The sequence below is a fragment of the Patiria miniata genome, unplaced genomic scaffold (genome assembly GCF_015706575.1).
Source record: "Patiria miniata isolate m_02_andy unplaced genomic scaffold, ASM1570657v1 HiC_scaffold_12, whole genome shotgun sequence".
Taxonomy (NCBI): domain Eukaryota; kingdom Metazoa; phylum Echinodermata; class Asteroidea; order Valvatida; family Asterinidae; genus Patiria; species Patiria miniata.
The window spans coordinates 4787702-4814902 of NW_024037050.1; the positions used below are offsets into that span (position 1 = coordinate 4787702).

The 27201-nt window shown below is 39.7% G+C and overlaps 1 protein-coding gene across 2 annotated transcripts; it reads left to right on the top strand.

The window, feature by feature from the left end:
• Positions 1 to 1642: 1642 nt before the first annotated feature.
• On the top strand, positions 1643 to 26817 carry LOC119746045 (secretagogin-like). Of its 2 annotated transcripts, none has more exons than XM_038222817.1 (11): positions 1643 to 2052; positions 19328 to 19401; positions 19584 to 19670; positions 20542 to 20628; positions 21265 to 21321; positions 22082 to 22159; positions 22544 to 22599; positions 23075 to 23132; positions 23344 to 23409; positions 24110 to 24205; positions 24782 to 26817. In XM_038222817.1, the coding sequence occupies exons 1-11, from the start codon at positions 1932 to 1934 to the stop codon at positions 24896 to 24898; spliced, it is 897 nt and encodes a 298-aa protein (XP_038078745.1). In that variant the 5' UTR covers positions 1643 to 1931; the 3' UTR covers positions 24899 to 26817. The 2 variants fall into 2 exon arrangements, with proteins under 2 accessions (XP_038078745.1, XP_038078737.1); XM_038222809.1 differs by lacking the exon at positions 1643 to 2052 and adding an exon at positions 11321 to 11661.
• The last annotated feature ends 384 nt before the right edge of the window (positions 26818 to 27201 follow it).

Here is a 27201-nt window from a genome sequence, read left to right on the forward strand (position 1 = left end):
TCCCCTCCCTTCACAGTTAATTTAAAATAAGTTTCAAATAGGCCTACATTCCGATTGCAAATGTGCCGCCACGGGATAGTTTTTAAGGCCAGACTCATTTTGCTTTCACAAGGGTGTCCATGTCGTCGAAATTTCAAGCGCTTGTGATCGGCATTTTCTTCCGCATGTACACAAACAACGAGAGAGCTTATTCCAATTTCACCCAAAGAATTATCAAAAGGGAAAAATGTACACGGGGATCTATAGTACGTGACTAAAGGGGGGAAAAGGGGAGTGTTATGTTTAAAGAAAGAAAAAAAAAGAGAGAGAGATAAACGGGCGCAAAAAATGAGGCACGTGTACACTTCCCGCCGTCACGCGTCCTGGTCTCATACGGTAAAAAGGTTTTTTTGTTCTTCAAATTACAGGTATGGCCCCTTTACACAGGGCTGCGACTTTTGTACCACCTATGAGCGACCAAAAAATGGCCAGGACGCTCAATGGTCACCTAAACCCAGAAAATCCTGTTTCTATGTATTAAACTGCTCCAGCGATCCTTGTGCCTCCCCTGAACCACCAAAACTGCAATTTTCGGGCATTTTCATGAAACTACGAGCGACCTCTGCGTACACTGAGCCACTTGCCTGCCTCCCCTCCCTGTGCTTCCCCTGTTTGCAACCTACGGCAACCAATGCGATTTTAGGCAACATAGGCGACCCCCAAGCAATGTTTTGGGTAACCATTGAGCCTCGTCTGTGCCATCATCGGCGACCAACGGCAACTAACGGTGATCACTGGTCGACCATTCAGCCATGCTTCTGCCTCCTAGGCGACCCTTGAGTCACAAGGGAGGCAAGAGCACCGCCCAGATTGACGGTAAAATTTGCAACAGAACGGATCTCTTACGTGGCGACCATTGGCCGACCATTGTGCATCCATTCTGCAACCACGGCAATGCTTGTGCCCCCCTTCTGCCTCATTTCAGCTACCTTTGAGCAACCAACCTCCTCGGCGACCTTTGTGCGACTTTTTTGAACATGTTCAAAAATTTACGGCGACTATGGCGTCCATGGCGATGGCTAAACAGCCTATATACCACCTTTGAACAACCTAAGCAACCATTCGGCCTCATATTTGAGCCACCAACGGCGACCTGGCTAGTTTTATGGTCGCAAAAGGGAGGCCCAAAGGTCGCAGCCCTGTGTTAAGGGGGTCTTGTACTACGTCAGTCAATATTACAGTCCATTGGCCTCATTGATCTCCATGTCTGTGTATATGGAGAGTGGTTGGCCTACAAAGAGTCTTGTTTATGACAGGGCGCCATCTGTTGACACAAGTCAATCGAATTGTCTTAGCGGAAGTTAATTCATTAGTGTAATTGTGCGTGATGAGAACATTGCAATACAAACACATACTGACAACAAGGATCACTTAATACTGTCACACAGTGGGCATGATCACAATACATGCGCAGTGGACACCAATCGATGGTCACTGCGGCAGTTATCTTGTAGCCATGGCAACGGGAGACTGGATGGAGGATTGATGGAGACAATTATTCATCAGTGTCACCGACCAGACTCTAACCTCCTCCCACACCTGGCAACCCGTCATTCGATATTCATGAATAATTGCCGCTTTCAGCTGTTTAAAAAGACTGTTATTTGCCGAAAGCCCGGCCAGTGTTGTGGAGCGTGTCACTGTCGTGGTTACCTATCATCAAACGCTCCTCGCTCGCTGCTCCGTGCGACCGGAACGAGGGGAATTTAGTCCGTAACGAGCCCCACTGCCTTTACGACCCAACACGGTGCCTCGCTCAATAGCCCGGACTTCTATAAACTTGAGAATAACTCAACCGTCAACGCTTCCACATATCGGCCTTTTTTTGCGGCGATTTTCATCTTTCGCCTCCGTGGATTCTTATACCGTGCCTGCTTGAATTTGCCTGCATCATGTCCAAACAGCGGAGAAAAAGTTACGTGAACTTTCTTCAGAAGTACCCGGATTTGAGGGACAACAAACGCATCACGGCTGACAAATTCTCAGAGATTTTTCAGCATTACGATACTAACGGTACGTAAGAAATTGGATATTATTCATGTGCTCATCTTTTGTTTTTTCTAAACAGACCTTATCAAATAAAATGCATCAGCTTTTACAGACGGTCACGAAAGTTGGTCTTTTAGCTCGGAGCATGTACATACAACAAGAGGTTATGAAATGTGTTAGTCATATGACCTGACAGGTATAGGTGTTGAGTTATACAGCGCGGTGTAGACGCCCTTTGGCGAGTTGATAATCAACATCATTTGACTTAGTTGAATGTGACGGTCAGATTAAAAGATCATAAAACCCCGCATGCTTTATGTTTATTTTGCTTTAGGTGCTGCAAGACAATTCTTTTCTCGCCTGTCATACTGCATGACTATTTCACGGTAAATCTTTTACATCTCAAATCGCAGTATATTATTAGACAGTAAGTGTAGATCCGGATATAACGAATCGGCTGCCACGTTGCATTTATTCATTGGAGAGTGTCGTGTTCCACCATCTGGCCCGGGGCACAATCCAATTACAGTTGGACCTACAATTCTCACAAAATTAAAACTGGCTGCATTTTTTCACTCAACAATTTATTTTCAGCAGCAGTCATACAATATAATCTGTCGTCCCGGATGCGACATACAAATTAAACAACGCACATGATAACTGATCGAGAGTGGTTTAAAGGTTCTTTTCACTCAGCGCCATTACTTGATAACGTTATCTTTTCATAATTTATCGAACTCAAGATATCCAGACAAACAAAAACCTCAGTCCGTGCGTTGGTTATTAGGCATTGTACGCGGTAATAAGTGCTCAGTGGCGCGCAAGCATACGTGCGCGGGAAGTAGAAGTTGGTCCAGTGAGACATCTTAATGGTGCATAACATTTCGTGCGTTAAAAAACTGACTCCAAAATGATTGCCCGATCGCACAACGGAAAGTGCACTTGTGAGTGCACTAGTGCTGCGGAGATAATGTGTCTCTCGACCCTGGATACATGTACATCTCGTCATCAGACCTCCAAAGTAGTCCCCGTCGACCGCTAATGGAAACACTCTGCAATCTGTGGAAACACGGTGTAATGGGCAACGGCAACGACTTGGTCATGCCTGCTTCCTATAGTAATGTTTTTGTCTTACGTTTTCCCATGGAGGAATACCTCCATGGTTTTCCACGGCCTTCTTGTGAAGTGCGCTTACAGAAAAGCCACTTGTGCCGGGCCGAAGCGGATGATTTGGTTTCCCCCGGATCACTTATGCAGGTGTTGGGTTACGGAATGAAGATTATTTGCGCTTGGCGTTGGTAAAGCAGAGTAAAGATAGAGGGATTTAAAACAGATCAGCAGTTAAAATCTTAGGTTGGTTTGTCATTTGTATTGCAAAAAGACAACCTTTAATAATGAGATATCTACATTGCAAACCATCATCCATTTGCTATATCGTAAAATGAGTTCTATGCCAAACACTTAGTCCTGCAAATTACTCAGATAACGAGTTTTATATTGTCCCGCAATACTGTATTTTGCTATATAACAAACCGTTTTTAAAATGTCGGATCAAAATGTATGTGGATATGGAGCATGCATCCGGCCCTCTAAAACGCACGTAAATTCCAGGTCGTAGTTTTTGACGTCTCATCAGAATGACAAATTGTGCTCATAAAGCCCATGCAGGTTTAATCATTAACCGAATTAACTACAATGAAGTTGGGTTTTCGTGCAGGAGGCCTATATATAATACACTTGGCCTCAGAATTGCTTGTACAATATTGAGTTGTGTTTGTTGTATACTGTGAAAGTAATTGCTTTCAGAGTAATTAAAGCGAAAACACTGGGAACTTAATGCGCCGTGTTTTCTTTATAGTTAATGATTTAAAAAAAAGACTGGTTTCTGTCGACACTGGCCTGTACATAAAGGGGGCTTCATTTTATACATATATCTCAGTAAATCGGTTGTAATACAAGATCATTGGCCGATACAAGGATAAAATTGGGGCGTGGTGGTGATTGGAATTGCTTGCAGCAGCTGAGCAATGATTATGTATGCACCCGACCATTCTATTACAAGCAACGCAAAAATCAATACCAGCAAATCGATGCATGATCACACTGTACTTTTTATCTTCAAAATCGATGCATGATCACACTGTACTTTTTATCTTCAAAATCATGTACTGAGCCGCAATTGGTTTGTACACTGCAAAAACTGCAGTGTTAAATTTACACCATTGGTATCTATATAGGACCATCTGGTGTTAAATTTTACTGGTGTTGTCCTATAGAGATACCGAATGGTGTTAACTTAACACTACAGTTTTTGTAGTGTACCAAATCATTAAGGGCGGCACCAATGTATTGTTTCTATATACCCTTCATGTTGTCTTAGTCTCTTGCCATTGGTCAATCGTACTATATTGACGCCTGCATCGTGTCGGTGTCTTGGTCATTGGAATTTAACACTGACATCATGAAAACCAATTAAGATGCGTGAACTCAAACCATTAGCATAATTGACCACCCCGCAATATACACAGGAGTGCTGTTAGTCCATGTAGTGCATTGCACTAAACCCACTTGGAATATAATAAAGGATGATTTATTGATTTAAAAAATACACGGCCAGGAAATTGCCAGTTTGTTTCCCTCGAAATAAAATATTCCTAGTGATATATGTCCGTGCTGTCATACAAAAAGCCTACCTCACACATCACATGTTAATAACCTTGTCTGCATACAATTAGATTGCATGTGAACTAGACAGCGTTTACCACAGACCGAGAATTAAAGGAAAAGTATATTTATATTTAGAAGAAAAAAATCGATATCGCAGCGCAGCTGATTAAAATATCATACCACTTGAAACAATAGTGTTGTTGCAAATGCAGAAAGACCTTCTTCTCAGATCACACCACAGAGCATCTAGAATCCAACACATTTTCGGGGCCCTTAAGCGGGCCCCGAACCCCACGCCTTCATTTTTGGGACCCATTTTCTGGGGACCACAATTTTGATGCCCCCGAAATAAAAAGGTGTTCTGGATCCGCCCTTGTTTGAGGCTCTCGTACGCGTACCGTGTTCCCACGTTTGGCCTCGTCTTGAAGAAGATACAGGCAGGAAAGATACTTTGCTTTGCAAAAACTAACAACCTTTCGAGAGATTATGTCTCGCTAACACTTAAGTTGCAGACGAGTATTCTCCACTGACACAAATGACAAATGCCTTTTTGCAAAACAAAACAAAAAATAAATAAATAAATAACATCAGCCCAGGCCTAAGGACTTTCATGTCCCATTTCATCCAATTGTCAAAAAAAGAGAACAGAATAAAGTCATTTTCAATACCGTGACCCTTCATTTTTACAAGTGCATTCACATGACATCCCTCGGCCCATCATTTCTTGGCCGGACACAAGGTCTTGACTTTTAATTAGGCCTCGTCAGTGGTCCGCACGACCTAGCAACAAACAACAAACAAATATTTTCAAGTCAAGTAAACCGCAATCAGTTGTCTGCAGTCAAGCCTGACGCTGGCCGACATGCCCGAGTCCCGTCCGTATGCCGACTGACCGTTAAGCACTAATGCATTCAACCCCCTGACACGCCATGCCATTTCAAGAAAGTGCACACTTTTCTTCCTCCATGCTTGAACAAGCCTGAGATGTACATCTGTCAGACTTGCCCCATTTCGTGTTAAGTGCAAAATGCACGTCGAGACTATGTTTGGGAGAAGTTTGCGAGAAGGGCATTCCGAGAGGATTGACGAAATGTCTAGTTCACCATAGTGGCGTAACATGGGGCCCATTGGGGCACGCCCCCCCCCCCCCCCGCTCAACGTCTGTGCTACCACTTGCCCCCCCCCCCCCCCAATATATGCGGAAACGCACCGATACAATGCATTGAGTGCTCCTCCCTACAAACTGGACCCTATACGGCAATGGTTCACCGCCAGAACGTGACGCTATCAAAGAGGTGGGTTTGAGACGATCGAACCATAATAGTCCCTTCACTATATAGTCACGCACTTCCGTCATGCAAAGCCTTAGTTCACATAAAATATTCAACTTGGCTTTATACCTCCTGTAGAAATTACCTCTTTAGTAATAAATAACTCACGATTCTTTGCTAAAAATACTAAATGTAGTACACGTGGCACGGAAAAATACGGGGATCAGAAATTAGGCAAAGACTATACAGGGTGAGTTAAAAAAAAAAACGAACCCCAAATATTGGGACCATTGTTTTAGTGCAGTTCTGCATGTAGCACTTTCAAAATCTAGGATATGAAAGCCAAATTCATAAGCTTTCTTTTAGTACAAAAATCATTCAAATCACTTATGTACTTTTCAAGTTACAGAATTTTAAACACAACCATCATTTTAAGGTTCTGTCTACGGATCACAAAAAAGCTCAGTGTTCTTTCAGCAAAACGAAAACAAATCACATAAAGATGTGTGTGAATTGGTTTCGTTTGCTGAAAGAACGCACACTTTTTTGTGATCCACGGATAGTACTTGAAGTACATGAGCGATTTGAATGATTCTTGTACTAAAATAAAGCTTATGAATTGGGCTTTCATGTTCCAGATTTTGAAAGTGCTACATGCAGAACTTCAATGGAATAATAGTCCCGACATTTGGGTTTCGTTTTTTTTACTCACCCTGTACGGAGAATTTACTCAAGAGACAAGATGTGGTAGGCCTATATATGCAGTTTATTTGGAATGATAACTTTTGCATGTTATGTCCCCCTGGAGGGTTGTACAAGAATTCGAAAAAAATAACTGTAATTTCTTCTTTTCTTACATAACTGTGAAGCACAATTATTGTACTGTTTTCTGTAAAAAAAAAATCCATCGGATTCGGTTCACCGGCTTTCCAAATACAGACTATTATGTCACAGTAGGCACTACTATTTTGAAGCATTCCAAGCTTAAACTATCTTAAATTACTAAACTAAACATGAGGAATATTATTGTTGACACTCCTCATTGTTGACTGTGGCTATTTGTTATGTACCCATACTATCTTCTTTAATTATAACAAAGGAGTGGCTCAAACACCTATTATAACAGTTCAAAGCGATTCAGGTCATTCAGGCAGGGGCGGGCCTTTCAAATAGCAATGCCACATGTCATCAAATGATTAAGGAGTAAAATGGACTGGTCCATCACGGCCTTTGTACCGAATCCAACAACCTTCACACAAGAGAGAAAAAAATGTTTGGTTTCATCAATTAATAATAATGATATATAATAACGGAGTCTTATATAGCACACGTATCTACCAACAATTAGGTACTCAAGGCGCTGGTTATTATGTCTATTATTAAAGAAAGGTAAATAAAGTAAATCATAAATTATATCATTGAATTTGAGAATTTTCATAAATTACGAGAATTTTGACACACCCTCCAGAGGGACATTTTTTGGGGGAGACACCCCGTACACGAACAGCAAGACATCTTCATTAATGTGCTCAATCTGTGACTCTATAAAGTCTAAGTCGCTGCTTTAAGTCCACACCACAACATGTCGAATAAAGACAGACCGACGGAACGAATAAACATTACCGTCTCAGGCAGAAGAGAGAGCGAGGACTTATTGTCAGGAAGACTGTCAACGAAGGACAAATTAATGTGCCCGCCGATTTCCCTCCGGAATGGCCTGAAAGCTTGAAGCTATTATTAGGTCGTGGACGGCTCCAGCTCGAGTTCGTGTTTCCGGTCGCCTCAATCTTCACAGACGCTTTATTAAGCAGACAAACAGATTTATTAAACCAACCCTCATAATGATATGCTTTTAGTTCGGAAGAGACGGAATGAACATTAATGATCTGCCGCTGGCAGAATTTGTTTGTTTTAAAGCTTGCAGTGACAAACCGATAATAACACAGTTTTAGGGCCATTTCGCGGTTAGTTGTAATGTCTGAACTCTAAAGTGCTTCTCATTAACAAGTCTCTCATAACATTGTGGAGCACCAAAAACTGTATTGGAAAGAGTAATTCTGTTAGCATTGTGGATAATTTTGGTGAAAGCCCGATCTCACAATATTTCAGCAGTTATACTACAATTTACGACATCATCAACGAACTTAACGAGACTTGAAATGAAGTATTTTAAAACATACTGTCTATGCCTCTAAACTGTACGAATCTACTAAAATAAAATAAAAAACCATTTGGCTTCATTTCAAAATCACATCCCCGATAATGTCCATGCTAGGGGTATCTCTTAACACTTGAGGGCGCTGTTGCCGTTTTGAATCAGTAAGCACTTCTTCAGGCAACTTTTTGCGAAACCTTTGCCTTAGAGAAAACGCAGTGTTGCTCATGAATATGGAAATTCACATTGACATGTACAAAGGGCCCTTAAATGACCCCTGGTCCTCGAATTGGCAATAATTAATTTTAAAACATCTTAAAATCGGACTAATTAAGGTGCAATTTACACAATTAGGATTGCAACATGTCTCCGTCTCACATGATGATGAATGCCAAACCGCCTTTGGTGCGATAGTGCATATAACCTTATCTACGCAGGCCGTAGAGTTGCTTTAAACCACATTATAAATTCGGTAGTGTTGAGGGTTGAACACAATGATATTTAGTAGTGTGCCAAGCCCATGACATAATGGTCAAGATGAATGAACCCTCGCTGTCTGCTTCTTCATTTTGGCAGAACACACTACTTGGGCCGACATGTAGTGACGACCAATTTAACGTATGAAGTCCTTTAAAATATTCCCAACGCTGTGCAATAATTCAGGGTTAGTATAAATCAATTACAGTTCAGTTTTGTTGTTGTAATCTTTTGCAGATATGCCAGTTTTAAATTCGATCTTGATTTTGACCAATCAAAATAAAAGCATCAAGATGAGGTCTAAAATGTAAAGAAAAAACACGAAGAGGAAAGAAAAATATTTGTTTAACCACCGGCTAATAAATAACGTTACATATAGTGGGACTATTTAAACCACTGACTAGGACATAATTTAGTTTACTTTTGTTGTCCCAGACCCGCATAGTATTGGGTTTTTTTTTTTAATGTTTTTGTGTTTTTACTTGAGTTTTTTTGGGTGTCCTTCCACTGATTGACTTCACATACGTACATGCTCTCATCGTACACTCATCCACTCATTAATCATGTTTTTACCTAATCGTAATTTCTGAAGTTCGCTATGCTGAGTTGCCCTGCTGTCATCGTCTTTATTGTATAGCTTTTTGGTCTGTATTGGTCTTGTTATTTTTGTATTTCTAGTTTTTGGATTTGTCGTGTACATGTTTATATGTTTTTCCTGTTCTTGTTTGTGTGCTGTTGAGGTGGAATAAATTATAATAATAATAATGACATATCTAGATATACGAGCTACACATAAACAGGTGTTATATATCGGTTCATGCGTTCTCTACCTACTTAACATTTGCCTCAGTGGAGTACCTGCATATATGATTTAAAAAGGCAATAAATCAGGATGTTTCTCAAAATGTCTGATTGTTTCATATAAAGTAGTACATGTAGTAGTAGTAGTAGTACGGTAGAATGGTAGTGAGTGCTCATGAAACCCAGCCATAACAACACACATTGTGTTTGGATATTGGTATGAATGCTGTCAATTTGCATGCTCAGGGTGACCGTAAGGTCAGAGCCAAATTCTGCTAAATGCACATCAAAAATCTGTCAGATTTATCACAAATCTGCCAAATTCCCCAGCTCGAAATACAATATAAACACTTAAAATCACATGCAGATTGGTAGTATTGCCTTAATTAAGATTCAAATTACATAATAAACAATCTAGTCACACGGCACACGAGTGTGCCGTGTGTAAAATTATTGGTAAATTTTGGGCAAAACGCGGATCCGCGGCCACGACGAAGTCCGTTTCCCAGTGAACCTCAGCAACTAGACCCAGTGGCGTCGCCAAGGGGGGGCCAGGGGGGGCACGTGCCCCCCCTGGAAAACCTAGTGCCCCCCGAGTGCCCCCCCCCCCATCAAATGCTGGTGCCCCCCCCCCCCTATCCTCTGCAAAATTCTGCGCGTTGTTAAAATCATTACCTCAAAAATAACAATTTCTGGAGATATCTTCAGATCGAATTTAGCATCAAATGTGGCACCATTTTGCATCTAGCCCATCCTCCGTATGCGAAAATTTTCCAAAGGGGAGGGGGGCACCCCCTCCCCTTAGACCCCTCCCCCAGGACGGCGATCCGTATCCACCTAAGTGCCCCCCCCCCATCAAATGCTGGTGCCCCCCCTGTGCCCCCCCCCCCCCCAGACTGAAAAGTCTGGTGACGCCACTGACTAGACCAGCCAACCTGTCCAATTATGCAAGGGTTTGTTTGAAAGGATTGAAGCTTTTTAAACAAATGTAACCTTTTTCGTTCAAATTTGCTGTTTCCTGTCCAATAACCATTTTTGCAGAATTCTGCCAGAAATCTGCCAACGAAATCAATTCTGTCAAACAGGTTTTTTTTTTTTTTTTTGAATCTGTCAAAGTTAGCCGGAAAATCGGCTAAAACGGTCACCGTGTGTATGCTTGAGATGTCAACAGTCTGGTAAACAGTCTGGTTCCGATAAATATGAACCCTTATAACTGTGGTCAACTTGCCTTTGTAATCCATTAATTAAGGCCCCTACACTTTTATTGGAACTACGGGAACTCTTCATAGACCAATATGTTGTAGGAACATCGTGTGAAATCGTAGCAGAAAACTGTACCCGTCAGTCGAATATATTTTCATGAATAAAATTGATGAGAGGTTCTTGGTTTCGCCACCTTCCAGAAACCAGTCTTGCTGTCCTCGTAGCCCTTGCCTCGTTATATTGTTCTTTGGCTTCATCTTATTTTTGAAATTATTGTTCACGTTAACTGACAGCTGTCTCGGATCTTCAAAAATATATCAAGTATCCGAGCGTGTCGAGGTATATTTTTAAGAAAAAATGTCAAACCTTTTCCTAATTTGATGGTTTGCAACACCTGAATATCTGCTTGCAAAACACAAATATAAAAGTTGCTCCATGGAAACAATAGTTCCACAAAGGCGACCGTCTGCAGTGGAATAAAAATAACGATAATACTTTCCAATCCAAAGAAAGTACTCATGTATTTCGCTTGAAGCACCTTCCTATAATTCATCATTATGCAAATCTGTCCATGCTTCACTGGTCCGCTACTTCCATCAGGATCAATATTTTTTGGCTTGTGCTTTTTTGATGAGGCCATGAGAAAAAAAATGTGATACCCAGGAGCATGCAATATAGAACCAGCGGAGCAAGACGGAGCCTATAAAAAGGACGTCCACTGTCGTGCTGCTTAATAATATCGCGCGATTGATGAGGACCATCGTACATGTGGTGCGTACGTGCGGCAAAACCATTACATTTCCAGCATCATCGCACAACGCCAGCAGTATTCGTGTGACATCTCCGGGTATCTGGCCATCATCAGTCCGGATTTCAGTGCAGGATTTCGCTCGGTTTATCTCGACATCGCATCAATTTGTGACAGCATCATGGCCGCAGGTACGCGTAGGTTGTCCTACTACGACAACTTCTTGAAGAAATACCCAGGAGTGGCTAAGGGAAACCTGAAAATCGACGCGGCTAAATTCGCCGAGATATGGCAGCACTATGACTCCAACAGTAAGTCTGCGTTCAAGCAAATACCAGCACTTGATGTAGTATGCATGCGACGACAGTACTATCTATCGCAATGACCTCACGATTGCTTCAACATAATCTTTATGACTTCACCTTTTTTTAAGCCAAAGAAACAAAAGCCTTTACTGACGAAAATCATGACTAGTGTGACTGAACAAGCAGTTCATTTAGTTCATCCTGTATATATCAAAAAAGTAGAGAATGCATAATGCTAAACAAAGGAGAATTTAAACGTTCAACTGCCTTCAACGTTTAAATTACGTTTAGTCTTGTGTTAATACCATAGAGCTGTATAATAAAGAAGCTCTATGGTTAATACCCAGAGCTATTTATGGCCGTTTGTTGTTTTAATGCGAAACTATATATTACAATTCATGTTGAATTTATTCAAATATAGAATCACTGAACTTATGGCGTTGTTTATGGCCTAATTTACACAATCCAACGGATTGAATTTCCGTTTGTCGATTCTTTGATGTTTTTCCTTTTGACAAATTATCAAAAATATCCCACATGTTTTTTTTTTCTCTTGTTTTTAGACCAAAGTGGTTTCTGTGGTAGGGTAATTACTATACCTGATGTGTCATATAGTCTCACTATATTCATGCGTAGGCTAGGCGCGGCAGATATGACACTGTACGGCCCTGGCTGCATAATAAGGTCATATGCATAATGGATCGCACTGAGCCTGATGCAACGGTTTGGTAATAATGCACAGTGAATAAATGGCAAATGCATTGTGTTTATGAAATGACGATTGGTTTAGCATGAGGGTTTTGATTAAACTTGAAGTCATCAAAGGCGCACTTTGATTCGTAGATAATTAAGTGCATTTTATCAACCCTTTTAAAGGCGTGTGCAGTAGATGCAATGAACACGGTAGCTATTTCTGAACATTTAGTTGTATGGTTGGCCCTAGTATATAGCATACAGAGGTACTTCGTGCTGTACATTGGTTTCTCTGTGTATTATTTCATCTTCTGTGTCGTCTCATCGACGTTAATGCGTTCCTTATGTTCTGACCGACACGCATAAATGGTATTCACCAATATTAGCTTAGTGTTGATGTGCGTAGCACTGTGTGTAGAAGATTCATTTGTCAATTATCAATATCACATATATTCGTTGAATTTTAAAGAAGTTGGCTATTTGCTACACCTTCCATAGAAACATTGCATTCCCAATTACAGTGCCTTCGACATGTCGTCGACGATTGCTAGAGTTTTAACCCACCCCCCTATTTTTATTTGGCGTGAGTTGGCAGAAGATAATTCACTTCTCAAAGGGACATTGTCAAAAAAAGGGAAGCTATTTAATTAAACAATTGATAATTCTTTATAGACACCAACCAAAGTTAATTGAAATATATATACCGTCAGAATTTTAATAATTCAATCAATGACCATTTCAACGCTGAATCAATCATCTCCTTTTCTGTATTTTGTTTTACAAGCATTCAAAAACATTCAAATCAAACTATTTAAAACAAGGTAAGAAGGCAGTATTCACATTTTTTTCCCAGTGAAAAATTGTGTCCGAAGTCCCAACCCAATATATCCCCAGCCAGTATGTGCTTACGAAATGCTTTAACAGAAAACCGGGGAGGAACCGATGAACTGTAAGGGTGGTACCTGTACATGTGTCAATGTGTTTACCTTTCAAATATCTACCAGGTATTTTGCGCAACCCGTCGTTCATTGCTAGCTGGTACGAAAGTACACGCGAATGTAATTTTACCAGCTTGTTTGCTCGATGCTCTGCTTCCAGAATGTCCGAGGGATCAGATGCAATATATGTTGCTGGTATGTTATCAATATATAATAATTGTTAAACAAAACCCCCAGCTCAATTCCTCCCTAAACGCTGTTTTTTTTTGCATAATTTATTTCAATTCCTGAAGATCCTATCTTAACACTTTTTTTCAGCGCGCACCATGACAAAAAATAACAGGGACTTGTTTACAATGTAATGCGGGCAATACCATTTATGAGTTTTCGTAAATCGTAACTGATATCTTGAGCTACACGGGAAATATGGAAACCCTAAAATACTACAAAGAACGGAAATAGTATAATCTTGAAATAGAATGAGGAAAAGCGTTCGTGTGATATTTATTTAGTTATTTATTTATTTCAAAATCTTTATACAGGATACAAAATATCAGCTCAAAGGCTGTTTTACATTATGGTCCTAGTGATAAGAAATAAAAACATTTAAATAATAGTTAGAGAAAAAAACCCAGCAATTAAAATGATAAAATAATAAAATAAACAATCAACAATGAAGATAACAAGAGTAAAAAAGAATAACTATTATGATGGTAAAAATGTACATTAAAAAAAGACATTCCTTCAACCCCCTTTCCCCACCCTTTACGTTTATAAAACCGTTAATGTTTCATTCTTTACCTAAGCAGGTAAGTTGTTCTGTAAAATAGCACTGGTAAAATTGTAAACAAAAAATTGTTAAAATTATGAGCATAAAAAAGTACTTTAAAAATAGAGTTTCTTATACATATATGTAAAACCATCAATAGAAGATGCATTCTGGACCTTAGCAGGGAAGCTGTTTCATATAACCGCACCAGAATAATTAAAAGATTGCTTAAAACATTCAATGTTAGGTTTAGGGGGGACAACATGAAGAGAATCAGCGTTCCTTGTATTAAATCCATGTCTATGATATGACCGGTGCGATCACATACGCCGTATCATAGATAATTATGAAGAGAAAGCCAATTCGTTTTTGTTTGTATATCTCTCAAGCGACAAGGGACTGTATAATATTGTTGCAACTGACGAGGCCAATTGATTAGTTGAAGCCATCAGGCCGAATCCCCAGGGATGCCATGCGATGCGCATCCGGTCGTTTGAAAGCATTTGCTTGTCTGCGGGATACGAGGTTGATTAAGTCGGCCTTGGGAGAAGAGAAGACAGCAGAAAACGAGGAGAATGATAATGAACTTGACAGATTGCAAATCCGGTTACAGCCCGATAGGCCGATGGTTCGATAGTCTGAAGGTAGTCGATATTCCGAGGGCCCATAGTCCGAAGGGCCCATTAGTCCGAAACCAGAAGAATGTTAAATATAGTCCAAAGGTTCGGTTGTCCGAATCGACAATAAGGTCCGATAGTCCAAATTGACGATACGGTTCGATAGTCCGAATTGACAATAGGAAGTTGTCGATTCGGACTATCGGACCTAATTGTCGACTCGGACTATCGGACCATATTGTCGATTCGGACTATCGGACCATACTGTCGATTCGGAATATCGGACCTTATTGTCGATTCGGACTTATGAACCTTCAGACCAGTGAACCTTATTTTCGTTTTGGACTATTGAACCTTTGGACTGATTAACCTTATTCTAAATTCGGACTACCGAACCTTCGGACTAATGAACCTTCGGACTTAATTAAGAACCTCGGACTATTGCTTCAGATGTTCGGATTCACGAACCTTATTTCATTTTCGGACTAACGAACCCCCTCTTATGGGAATTTTGTGCTTTCGGGCTATCGAACCTTCGGACTAAAGAACCTTCGGATTATCGAACCTTCGGACTATCGGGCGGACCTCGTACAGGTTGGCTTTAATATGTATGGAAGAACTTTATTTATTAAGAACCTTTGTTTGGCAGTGAGCCTCGTTATCAGTTCCAATCATGGCGATGTGTTCAAAGAGCGAATGGTGTTCTCATCGGGGCCGTATCATAAGTCCAACGCCTCATAAGTCCGACGCCTCATGTCCGACAATTAATGATGCTATTTCGGGACTTATGAGGCGTCTGAGCTATGAGGCGTCGGACTTAGGCGGCGTCGGACCTATGAGGAGGAATAAATAAATGTTATGTCTCATAAGTCCGACGCCTCATTAGTCCGACACTAATATGAGGCGTCGGACCTATGAGGCGTCGGACTTATGAGCGGACCCCTTCTCATCGCTACGGATGCCTAATACATACTTCTTTAGCGTCGTGAAAACAGTACAGCCTTAGGGTTTTTTTGCGCTACTTTCATTTCGACATCTATCAGTTTATTAGCAAATATTGGTTGGCAAACTAATTCCTTTGAAACAAGCGTTCATGATATTTACACCCGCAGTGTTTAGGATGTGTTTACTTTATTTTGTACTCACGTTGTGTGTTTTACAATATAATTATGGTGTTGACGTCTATGTGTGTAAATTGTGTGTGACTGTGTGTCCCTGCAGACCTACAGTCAGCACAGTTACAGTGCAAAGAGCAATAATGGGCGTTGGTATGTGTTGTACTGATATTGAACATAATGTATTCTGGGATGCAACAATAATGCAGCAGTATGGTCACAGCAGGACTCATTAGCCCTAACAATCCCGAAAATCCTCACATTTTAAAATGATTTTTTTTCACACACCGTAGTGAGTTAATAATCTATCTAGACACGAACACACGATGTGACTATCGATCACTCAATTTCTTCATGAAACGGGTTACCATGTACCAGCATGTTGACGTTCCATTAGAATGCATAATGAGCTATAGGGTAGTGTTAGGCCAATTACCATTGGCGACAAAGCGGAACCCTAATGATGCCATGAACAGTATCGGATAGCATAGCATACCAGGTGCGGTTCTGGAGTGTCGAAATTGCTATCACTTCCTCAAACATTAATATAAACAAGGTTGAGCTGTGCTTAAGATTTATGGAGCATTACTAATGTTGCTTGCGTTGTGACTTCGAGCGTGATCTCGGCATTGCTATGGCACATGCAGTTTTATGGCCATTGACTATAGACCATTATCGTGTTGCAGCCATTTGTTTTTTTCCCCATTCAAATCAATATAACCAAAGCGAGGCTGGAGGGGAAAATAGTCTGGTTCCTTTTTTGCACAAAAAAACATTATCATACTGTTATTGGATACAGGGAAAATGACTAAAATGGTGGAAGCATGATATAGGTCTATAACCTCCATCGAATACATAAATACGTAACATAATATAAGACATAGCTCAGTTGGTCGAGCGTCGAATAAACAGTGTAGGCAATAATTTACACATTTATCATAATTGAACAATACGTTGTTGGAACACAGAGCTACAAAGGAGTAAGCTGTGAATGACTCATTAGATTCTAGGGTGTACAGGTTCGCGGGTACACCATGGACACATCTCTTAAGTTGTGACGAAGTGTTGGCTCTGAAAAGACTCAAGAGAGCCGTCGGTGAGAATATGATCTCGCATAGATTCTTTTAAAACCGCATTCTGCGTACCTCGCCCCTTCCCCAACTTTGTCATTTGAGATAGACGAATCCTTGAGGCAATCGTGCTTCAGCGTGAACGAGTTGCTGGAAAAATCACAAACGAGTTGAGAGAGGCCTTGGGAGGTAAATGGGAAGGTTTTTTTTTCTTTGAGGGAGCAGACCATCCCCACCCCTGCATATCTCCAATCCAAAACACAAGTCACCTGTTACAGTAGTTCTTGAGCAACTGGCATAAATGGCATCTTCACGTCCGTTAATAAAATGCCACATCTTGCCTATAAATCGCAATCGATTTATACCACAGGAAGGACAAGAAAGCCTCCCAGCACGAGGAAGCCAGTTGCCTCCATCTTTACCCATTCTATATAACTTTTTAACCCGTCGGTATAAGGTTACATTGATTGTAATGCGATACAAAATCCATCGTTGTGAACTTGGGTTGCCTGACCCCATTAGTAATTAAAACACTCGCAGTTCGAGTTTGCCCACAGTGCATGCATCTATAATGACGAGGACGCCCGTCTTCCGAGCATTTTGTAGATGGTTGACCAGTTGTTTTCCGATCCATTTTATTATTACTGAGAAAAGTAGAGATATTCGGATGACCAGCTTTACTCACAATGAATAATGTCCGATACAAAACGCGTGACTTTGCATATCCCAATGCTATTTACTGGAGTTTTATGCAAGCCATTATGGCACATGTGTCGAGTTGACTTTATTATTGATGACTATATTGGAACACCAGCCTTATTTTGACAAACTGCAAGATGTGGCGCCAGTGGAGTTCATGTATTTATACATCAAATCCAATCATTAACCTTGCTGGTACAACAAAAACAAAGAGAGTGAAAACCCCATCAAGTTGATAGGTTTATCATTTTTTTATTTGGAACTTCGGATTGTGGCGCATAACCATCTATGTTTTAATAATATACAGATGGTTACAGAATGCCTTGTCATAACAAGCATGCAATTAGGTAATGAAAATGGTTATCCTCTTTAATACAAATTATCTGTACAACCCTGTGCCATTATACTCGATGGCATCATTCTGTCCTGAAGTATCTTGTCATAATGTCTTTATCAACGTCATTTTTCCTGCAATACATGTTATGTCATTTACAAACTCTCGATCAATGTCCACAATGCCACAAAGGCATAATGAGATGTGACTGTGACTTTGATGAGTTCAGTAAAATTATGCACATGTTGTGTGCAAAATGTGTCACCTTCAATAAAGAAGCGTGTAGGACACAGCAAATGCGATCTAAAAAAATATACTTTGCAAAATCATGAACCTTGTTGCAGACTAATAAAAATATATTATGCAAAACCATGAGCCTTGTTGCAGACTAATATCGGTCGGTGTTTTACCCGAACTTTGACCCGTGACGATCTCTCAACGATTAAATGGCGGATTTGGGGGTCTTTTAATACGGATCATACAATCTGATTCTTAAATATGAAGTATAGGCTCTTTTGGCAACCACCCCCGCCAACAATGGCGTCGTCACAAAAGGTTCGGTGTTTTTAAGCATGCTGAAGCTGCCTGTGAGGAAATAGAAATGATAAAAAACATTACCAACAGCTGTACTAGTTTCATTGTATTAATTACTTTTACAGTGGTTGCCTGGGGGTATCTTTTATATGGTTGAGATAGTAGTCAGTTGTATTCCAGTATTGTGGTCAGCTGACAGCTTTATGCTCCAGTAATGTCAGCGAAGAATTTCAAAAAGATATTTAATTAGAATCGAGCGACCCATTTATTTACAGGCATTTAAACTGGACTAATTTTTACACGAATATCAACATACCACCCGATTGTGCATTACTGTTACGGGCACGCATAATTACACTGTCCTCTACAATGCAGGCGGGTAGCAGCTGACGGCTGTTACCGTTTCAGGGAATGGAAAGTACAACTACCTTTTTAATTAAGTCTGATAACCTTGAAGGGCTAGGTTGTAGCATGGAGGAAGGAATATTATGGTTGTAGCAACCAGTGGCGTATCTAGCTTTTGATGTCGGGGGGGGGGGGCATATTGTTTATTGTTATGCATACTGGAAAATAGATGTCGATTTTGAAGGCGCATTGTCATGGTTTTGGAATTTGGTTGTGTGTTTTTTTGTTCATGTCATAACTCTCTAACCATTTATGGGAATAGTTACTGAAAAAAATCTTACACAAAGATCAGCCGGGGGCAAGGTGCCCCCTGCCCCCCCCCCCCTTGGATACGCCACTGGTAGCAACGCCCTTAGTTATGACATTCAATCGTTCATTTACAAGCGAAAGTACAGATGGGTATTTTGAGCAAGCACAACCTCTGTCATATTTTGATGTATCGCTGATTATAATGCAAACTGGTGATGTTCCACTTTTTGCGTGTTATCTTTCATGCAGATAGCGGCTATATCGACGATGAGGGACTGGACAAATTCTTCCGAGATCTTCTCATGACCACGACTGCCGCTTCGGTGAGTTTCTTCGGTATGATGACGTCACAATGACGTATCTTTTAAACAGGACTAAGAACCTCTCTATACACTCAATGAATCCCACGCAATTTAAAGTTTAAAGTTACATCCCCGTGCTCTTCAACGAATTTGACTTTGTTTCTAATAATGCATTTTAAATTGTTTGTTTCACTCCAATATAGATTACTCCTGAGCTGGTAGAGGATCTCAAGGAATGTTTCATGGAATCTTATGACGATGCCAAAGACGGTAGAATCGCCATTACAGAGGTAACGTTGACAATCTGCATCGATTTTTGGTGTCTTATTGGTACGAAAGTACGATGGGTTGAAGCTGTAGTATGCTGCGAGAGAACCAGAGCCTAACACACGGGTATCCAGATACAAATGCAATTTTTAAATTTTGGTCAAAGACCGAATTATTATTTTTATTATTTTGTGTTTTGAATATAACGACTTTTCCCCCTGAAATGATGATGGTGATTTTTGTCTGTTTTCTCGTGCATATTTTTGTTCATTCATGTAGGCAGGAAAATGTCTTTGTTTCCTTTTATTTAAACGGTAAATGATCATTGGTGGACAGCTGAATTTAGTGATGTTTGTATTATAAACAGACATAACTTGTGAACATAATGTAAGGAAATTACGTGAAAATTTGAGAGTTACTATAGTCAATAATATGTACTTAATCCCTATGTTATTATTTTAATTAAATGGAGGAAGCCACATTTTTGTTGAAAAATTTGTTTATGTATCACGTGTATGTTGTATCAACATCCGTTCGTCCACCCTTCTTTTTTTTTAAACAGGACTCCCGATGCAGCGTAGTATAAACGAGTCCTGTTTATTACGTCACGATTTACTATGTTTTGTTTGCAGCCCCAACGACGACTTTTACCCAAATTGCACGTTCGGGTCGAAACAGGACCTGAAAAACAGCTCTCAAAAGTACCTTTTGTACTCATTTCATGACAGACACAATTGTCGTTTTCATTTCATCACACCTTAGGCTACATATACCCGAAAAATGACGGAAATGTCTTCGAGCATTCCACATCCTCTTTAAGGATAGTGATAAAGTCACAGCAGTCCTTGTCAAGAATCCATCCAACCGAAATACACTCGTTTCTTTTGACCTCAGCTGGCCAACATCCTGCCCACTGATGAGAATTTCATCCTTCTCTTTCGACTGACGGAGAATCTCACGTCTAGCGTGGAACTGATGACGGTAGGTGACCACCCACTCCCTCCCCAAATCAACTCACCCAATCTCATTCTCTCCCCTAATCCACCCAACCAAACCCAATCATTTCGCCCAACCCTATACAGCCATCAACCCCAACCCATCGCATCCGACCTAAATCCGTAACAACCCCCCTCATCACCCACCTCCACACCTGACCTACCTTATTTGCAATGCTGCACTATTATGGAAAAAAAGATGGGCCAGGCCTACTGAGAAAAACGAAAGAGAAAAAAGTGAAAATAAATCTACATTGGACAATGGACAGTCAATTAAAATCGTAAAAATTGTATAGACCATTATCATGTTGTGGCATTTAGACTTTTCCCATTCAAAACAACGTAACCAAACCGAGGCTGGAAGGGAAAATAGTCTGGTTCCTTTTTGCACAAAAACAACATTATCATTCAGTACTGTTATTGGATAAAGGGAGCATGACTGAAATGATGGCAGCATGATAAATGTGTATTACTATCTTATAGCAAACATTTTTTTTATATCATCGTGGTGTGCACTTTATTTCAGCTAAATTAATTATTACAATTTTAAAAAGGTCAAGGGGGTACGGAAAGGACGTCGTCTATTTTATTCAAAATTAATCTAAACATCTTTATTTTTCAGCTTTGGAAGAAATACGACAGGAATAGGAGCGGTTACATTACGAAGGGAGAACTCGGAGTAAGTGCCTTTATGAACCTTGTTATTATTTTGTTTCGAAGATGATTAGAAGAAGTGAGACTGCTTTAAAAGCAGACCGGTCACGTGAGAGGGTTTAACCAATAAAAGGGAAAAAGAGTCCGATTTTCATACGAGTCCGATTTTCATATGACACTGGTTGTATCGTGGTAAAAAAAACAAAACCCATAGGCCTGCATGTACATGTACATATAGCGCAACCGAGCGTACGTATAGTTTCACCCCTGTACACAAATGTTGTATTTGAAAAAAGCCTATTTTTTTTCCAACGACGGTTTAATGACAGCATACCAGGCGCAAATATTTCACAGGATGCTTAGTACTATTGCTCACGTTCAATCAAGTACAGCCTATTTCATATATTTTTGTTGCAATACCTTTGCAGGTATTTGGCAATACCTTTGAGAGCTTTTGGGTAGAGTAAGCCGGGCATCCTTCAAATTTGATCTGGATTCCTCTTCCTGCATAGATGTTGCAAGTAGGACAAACACACCAAAATATGGCAGTCCGCCGCCGACTGTACATAGTTTCTGGATTGAGAGAGGTTGTACGGAGGGTTACGATGTGGTTTCTGGAAATGGGAACTTCGGATGATTTCGTTTGAGAGTTTGTTTGTATTGAACTCCATTGCGTGAAAACACGGGGCATTCCCCCACTTTTGCAAAGTACCCCTCCCCTACCCGTACCTGCAAACTTGACCCAGCTATACGACTCTGTCTCAGTATACAATTATTTCTTGTAGGCTTTCATTGCGGACCTGCTTGCTCAGCATGGCAAGCGCGTGTCAGGGGAGAAGCTTGAAGAATACGTCCAGGGTATGGTAAGTAGCACGTTAAATCGGTTGAACCAGACAAAAATACAAGCAAAGTTGGAACAATTTGCAGAGTAGTGACCACAAACATGCAATCCTCCTCCTTAATAATCCTCCTTGCCACGCCCCAAGTTCTGTTTTATATTCTGCTTATTCCTGTGCGGTATATACTCAAGGAGCTGCGCTATATAATTCAATTACATGTACATACAACCCCCTTTGTAGCATTTATTTCTCGGAGTTCCGAATTTATCGAACTACACAAATAATCACACAAGTCTATTTTGCATTAGAGTGAGCTGTTAACAGCGGCAGGGAGCGCCAGCACCATGACAGCCCCAGTTGTGCTTTTGAGGCTAATAGAATGTTTTCTCCATTTTGCATTTTATATAGTTAAAGATTTTTGACAAGAACAACGATGGACACCTGAGCTTGACAGAGATGGCCAAGTGAGTAGAATACGATTATTGTATCAGTTTCTTAGGAATGATATCCATGTATCATTGTATTACTCCATAGGTAGGGGGTGATTGTCACGTATGTCATTGTTGTAAGAGATGGTTGTCATTGTGTCACTGTCCTTGTCACAAATTGGCAACATGCCACTTTCCTTGGTAAAACATCAAATGTATCACTGTCTTAGGGTCCTCGGTGGTAAAGTATGACATTGAAATATGTCACTGTCAAAGAGGACGATCGGCAATGTGTCACTAACTTGTCAATGTGTCACTTTGCTCGATGTGACTTCTAAACTGTAACAATATAGACATGTCTGTCTGTACGTTCATGTATGTAAATTTGTAGAAAATATTGATTTTTATCCCTTTCCTGATGGTCGATTGAAATGTTTCTATACTTTATAGTTCCAGTTATCACACTTGAGATTTTAAGCATTCCTGTTTTACACTCTTTGATTAAACACAGACTGCTGTCCATCAAACCAGAAGAGAATTTTCTCATCACGTCCAGCAAACTTGCCAAGGTATGTGGAATAATTCCAGTTGCTTTCAATCAGAATGAACTTGCCTTAAAACTACGAAGTCTATTTTGATAATATCAGTGCCCATTTTATTTTCAGCAACCAGTCCCATATCTATCCTTTTCTAAGATTGAAAATGCTTTCTGTCGTGATTAGTTATATGTTTTGTTTTTCTCTATTTGATTCAATTTTGATTTATTTCAAAACATTACAGTTCCAGGATATGGGTGAGAGAGAAAGGCTCAAACTTATGCACCAGATCTTTGACCATTACGACAAGGTAAAAACATTTATTAATGAAATATTTGTTTTTGTAAAGTATACAGGAAGTATACATGAAGTATACATGTACATGAAGTATACATGAAGTATACATGTACATGAAGTATACATGAAGTATACGAGTGTAGTATACATGCACATGTATACTTCACTCATGATTTAACGTGAGAAATACCACTGGCATGTTTCAGTCTGTTTATATATCGAGGAGATAAAGTGAGACTGTTTGTTTTTTCATAAGTATAAACACTGATTTCTACTGAGATCAGTGAAGCAGACGCAAGAAAATCACCAATGGAGCTTTTGAAACACGTCGCCATAAACATGAAGTATACATGTACATGTATACTTCACTCATGATTTAACGTGAGGAATGCCACTGGCATGTTTCAGTCTGTTTATATATTGAGGAGATAAAGTAAGATTGTTTTTTTTTTCATAAGTATAGAACACTGATTTCTACTGAGATCAGTGAAGCAGACGCAAGAAAATCACCAATAAAGCTTTTGAAACACGTTGTCATAAACACCTTCATTTTCAGTAAAAGGTAAAAGTTCAGCAGGTGTGCGATGGATCGTGATTTCATGAGGACTTTCGCTCTGTATTTGCATCACGTCTGTCTGTCCTAATACTGAATCTTAGATTTGAGCCTGGGCCTCGTATAAATGTATTTTGGAAATTGGTGGCATGTTTTACAGGGACAAACAGGATTCCTGGAGGGACCGGAGATCGATCTGTTTGTGAAGGATCTTCACGACTTCGAAGGTGCAAGCGGCGAGGATACTTTCTGCCAGGTCAGTCACTAGATTACGGCCTTTCAGTGTTACTCAGTGTCTGGGTATATATCATGCTCAGGCTTGGAGTTTGTTTTGTAAAAGTTTGTCAAGGATATTTTAGGGGGTCACTTGTGATGCTTCTCCTGGCGATGTACATTAAAGAGAGGAACATAATGTCACGTTCTCTGTTAGGTGTCGTTTTCATTTTAAAAATTCCGTTGAAAAGTTATTGGAAAATAATCAAGGAATGTTTGTGCTAAATGGAAGGTACGTGATTTTGTAGAGTTGTACACAAATTTGATGTCAATTAACTTGATTTCTTTCTATATGATGTGATTGCTATTAATTCCTGTGGAGCATTATTCTGTGCAATCTTACGCTTCTTGGGTGAAATCTAGTCCACACAATATTTATCTTAAAATTCATGTTTTTTTCTTCTTGAGGGGTATTTCGGTAAGTACATTGATGTCAAGTTAATGATATTCCAACACGGAGTGGGAGATGCCCTTGTCCCTCCTAGTCATTCTATGATTTAGGTTTTGCTAATTGACCAAGTGGTTTGGTTTTTACCGGGAAGTCTGTTCTTGATTGCAGGCGGATTCGATGAGAAAAGTCGACATTTTCAAGGAGGATCTGATGAGACATTGTGACGTGGACAAAGACGGCAAACTCAGCAAATCAGAAGTCAGACTGATTCTGGGATTCCATTAGTTCTTGGTGGTGGTTACAAAAATAGAATTCCGATATTTAAAAGCGTTGACTACATATTGTCTCTTTCTTTCTTGAAAGGAGAATTTGGATGAGAATAGCACTTTAAGCTTTCAATACGTGAGAGATTCACTGGCCGAGTTTTAACTTCAGACATTGACATTTTTCGTGGAACAACGGTCCACAGTTCATTGTCGTTTGAATCATAATTCACTGTACGAACGTTTGTAATGATATGACATCCATTTGAAATGAGGTTTATTTGGTGGTCAATGAAAGGAAGGCCTGATATATCTTTAAATTAAAAAAACCTGCTAAATAGCAAGGAAAGATATATATAAATGTCATGAAAGTAAGATTATTTTTACACGCTGTGCCTCAAATTCCCCAGGCCATTTGAAAAATACGCGATGGAAGGTTAGATAACAACAGAAATATCAGAACAGAATTATATTGAGTGCAATATGATATAAAGTGCACAATAAATTGAGTGCAATATTAAAAAGAGACAGAAATCGCTGCAAATTTCAAGTGGAATGTTAACATTTTGAAAGTCTTGAGTTTACGATTGTCGTAGATTTTCGAAACGTTTAGGTGAAAGGGCGCTTCATAAGCCGTTAATTGTATCATCAACATGTCCTTGGCGATGAAGTGGGGATACAAACAGGCAAAAATGACCAAACTATCGGTAATGCAAATTTGCTGGCCAAATACTATCGATTATTGTAATCAATTATTCTGATCAATTATTGTTGTGAATCAGTTGTACCTCTTGTATTGATTATCGTCACTAAGTCTAATTGGTGTGCGGTCTTTTTGATTTCGAACTGTGCCTTGGTCTTGCGATGTAAGATATATTTTACATTTAAGTGAAAGTGGTGCACACACAACTCACTATTAAAAGCAAGGCGAGAATCGTTTTCTTGTAACTCTATTCTCATTGTTCTTTCTTCTTAAAACAATCAACATCAATCTTATTACTTACATTCCTTCTAATAAGACCGAATTCTTGGAGCTAATTTTTGAAAAGCATTGAGTTTAACTTGCATCTTTCAGCATGATCTGTCCAGCAATTTAATAGTAACGTTTATTGGTATGTGTCAATGACTAAATGTGTGTATGTGTGAAAAGTCGCGTGGTATGGGCAAAAACTCTAAACAATTTGAAATAAAAGTTATTCTTGTTCGGTTGAGAATTACCATTGTTACCAAACTCTGACACCTCTTTTTTGGGTGGGGGATGGGGGTGATTTTATTAGAAGGCAGAGCTGTTTTTCTGAATATCACATAGAACACAAACCCTTTGACTTTGCAAAACTTACGGAACCAGTTTTTTTTTTGTAATCAAACCATATTTTTGCACTCATGCCTAATTTTCTTAATTTTATTTTGAAATACAATTTGATCGATAGGTTAGTTAAAGTCGATTGGGAAAGACGATGTTCACTTTGATACTTCACACTTTCTGGTAGCGAGTTTTTGTTCAAGCAGATTATAAGTAAACGTAGATGTTAGTAACTAGCTTAGTGTGAATTTTTTTATGTGATAAATTAATGCAACGCACGTTAATGGATGGGCGTTACAATGCAGCGCAAAGAGTTTTATCAGTCTAATCGATTTTAAAATGTCACTGTACAAATATTTGGAGTTATGTTTATAATTATTCATTTTCTTCGTGTGGGCTTCTATTTCATGATTTCTTCCTACCCATGTTGGCAAATCTTCTGAATGAAAGCTTGCAAATTGTCGTTATCATTGTGAACGCCGGTCTTTCGAAAATTATTGAAACGAACAAGATTTTAATGATAATAATTCGATATGGATTGCACTTTATTTCTGTGCGGCTTTTGTCGTTTTTCAGATTCAAGAATTTTATGTCAATAAAGACCTATTCTCCATCGCTGAATTCGGTGCACAAAGAAATTCAGTCAATGTGCTTGATTCCTTGCTTGTGTGTGACCGTATGTTTAAAATGCATGAAATGCGTTTAGTGTTTATTCAAAGACGCCAGAATGGCTGAAAGATGTCAGTTCGACCAAAAAAAAACAATCCTGCAAAATTTCTAGCCATGATTTTTGAATAGGAAACCAACACTGAATGTGAATCTACCTGAAAGACAAAACCATCGTCTTTTTGTCCACCGTCAGCTCTCAAGAACTAGAGAAACCTGTCGAATATTAACCATGTTGTTCCAAGAGTGTACACAAACACTTATATTCTGTGTCCAGGCCCTGGCTCTGATTAATTATTTCATAACTTACACAACGAACTGATATACTTCTTTTTATGCATACAGAACGTGTCAGT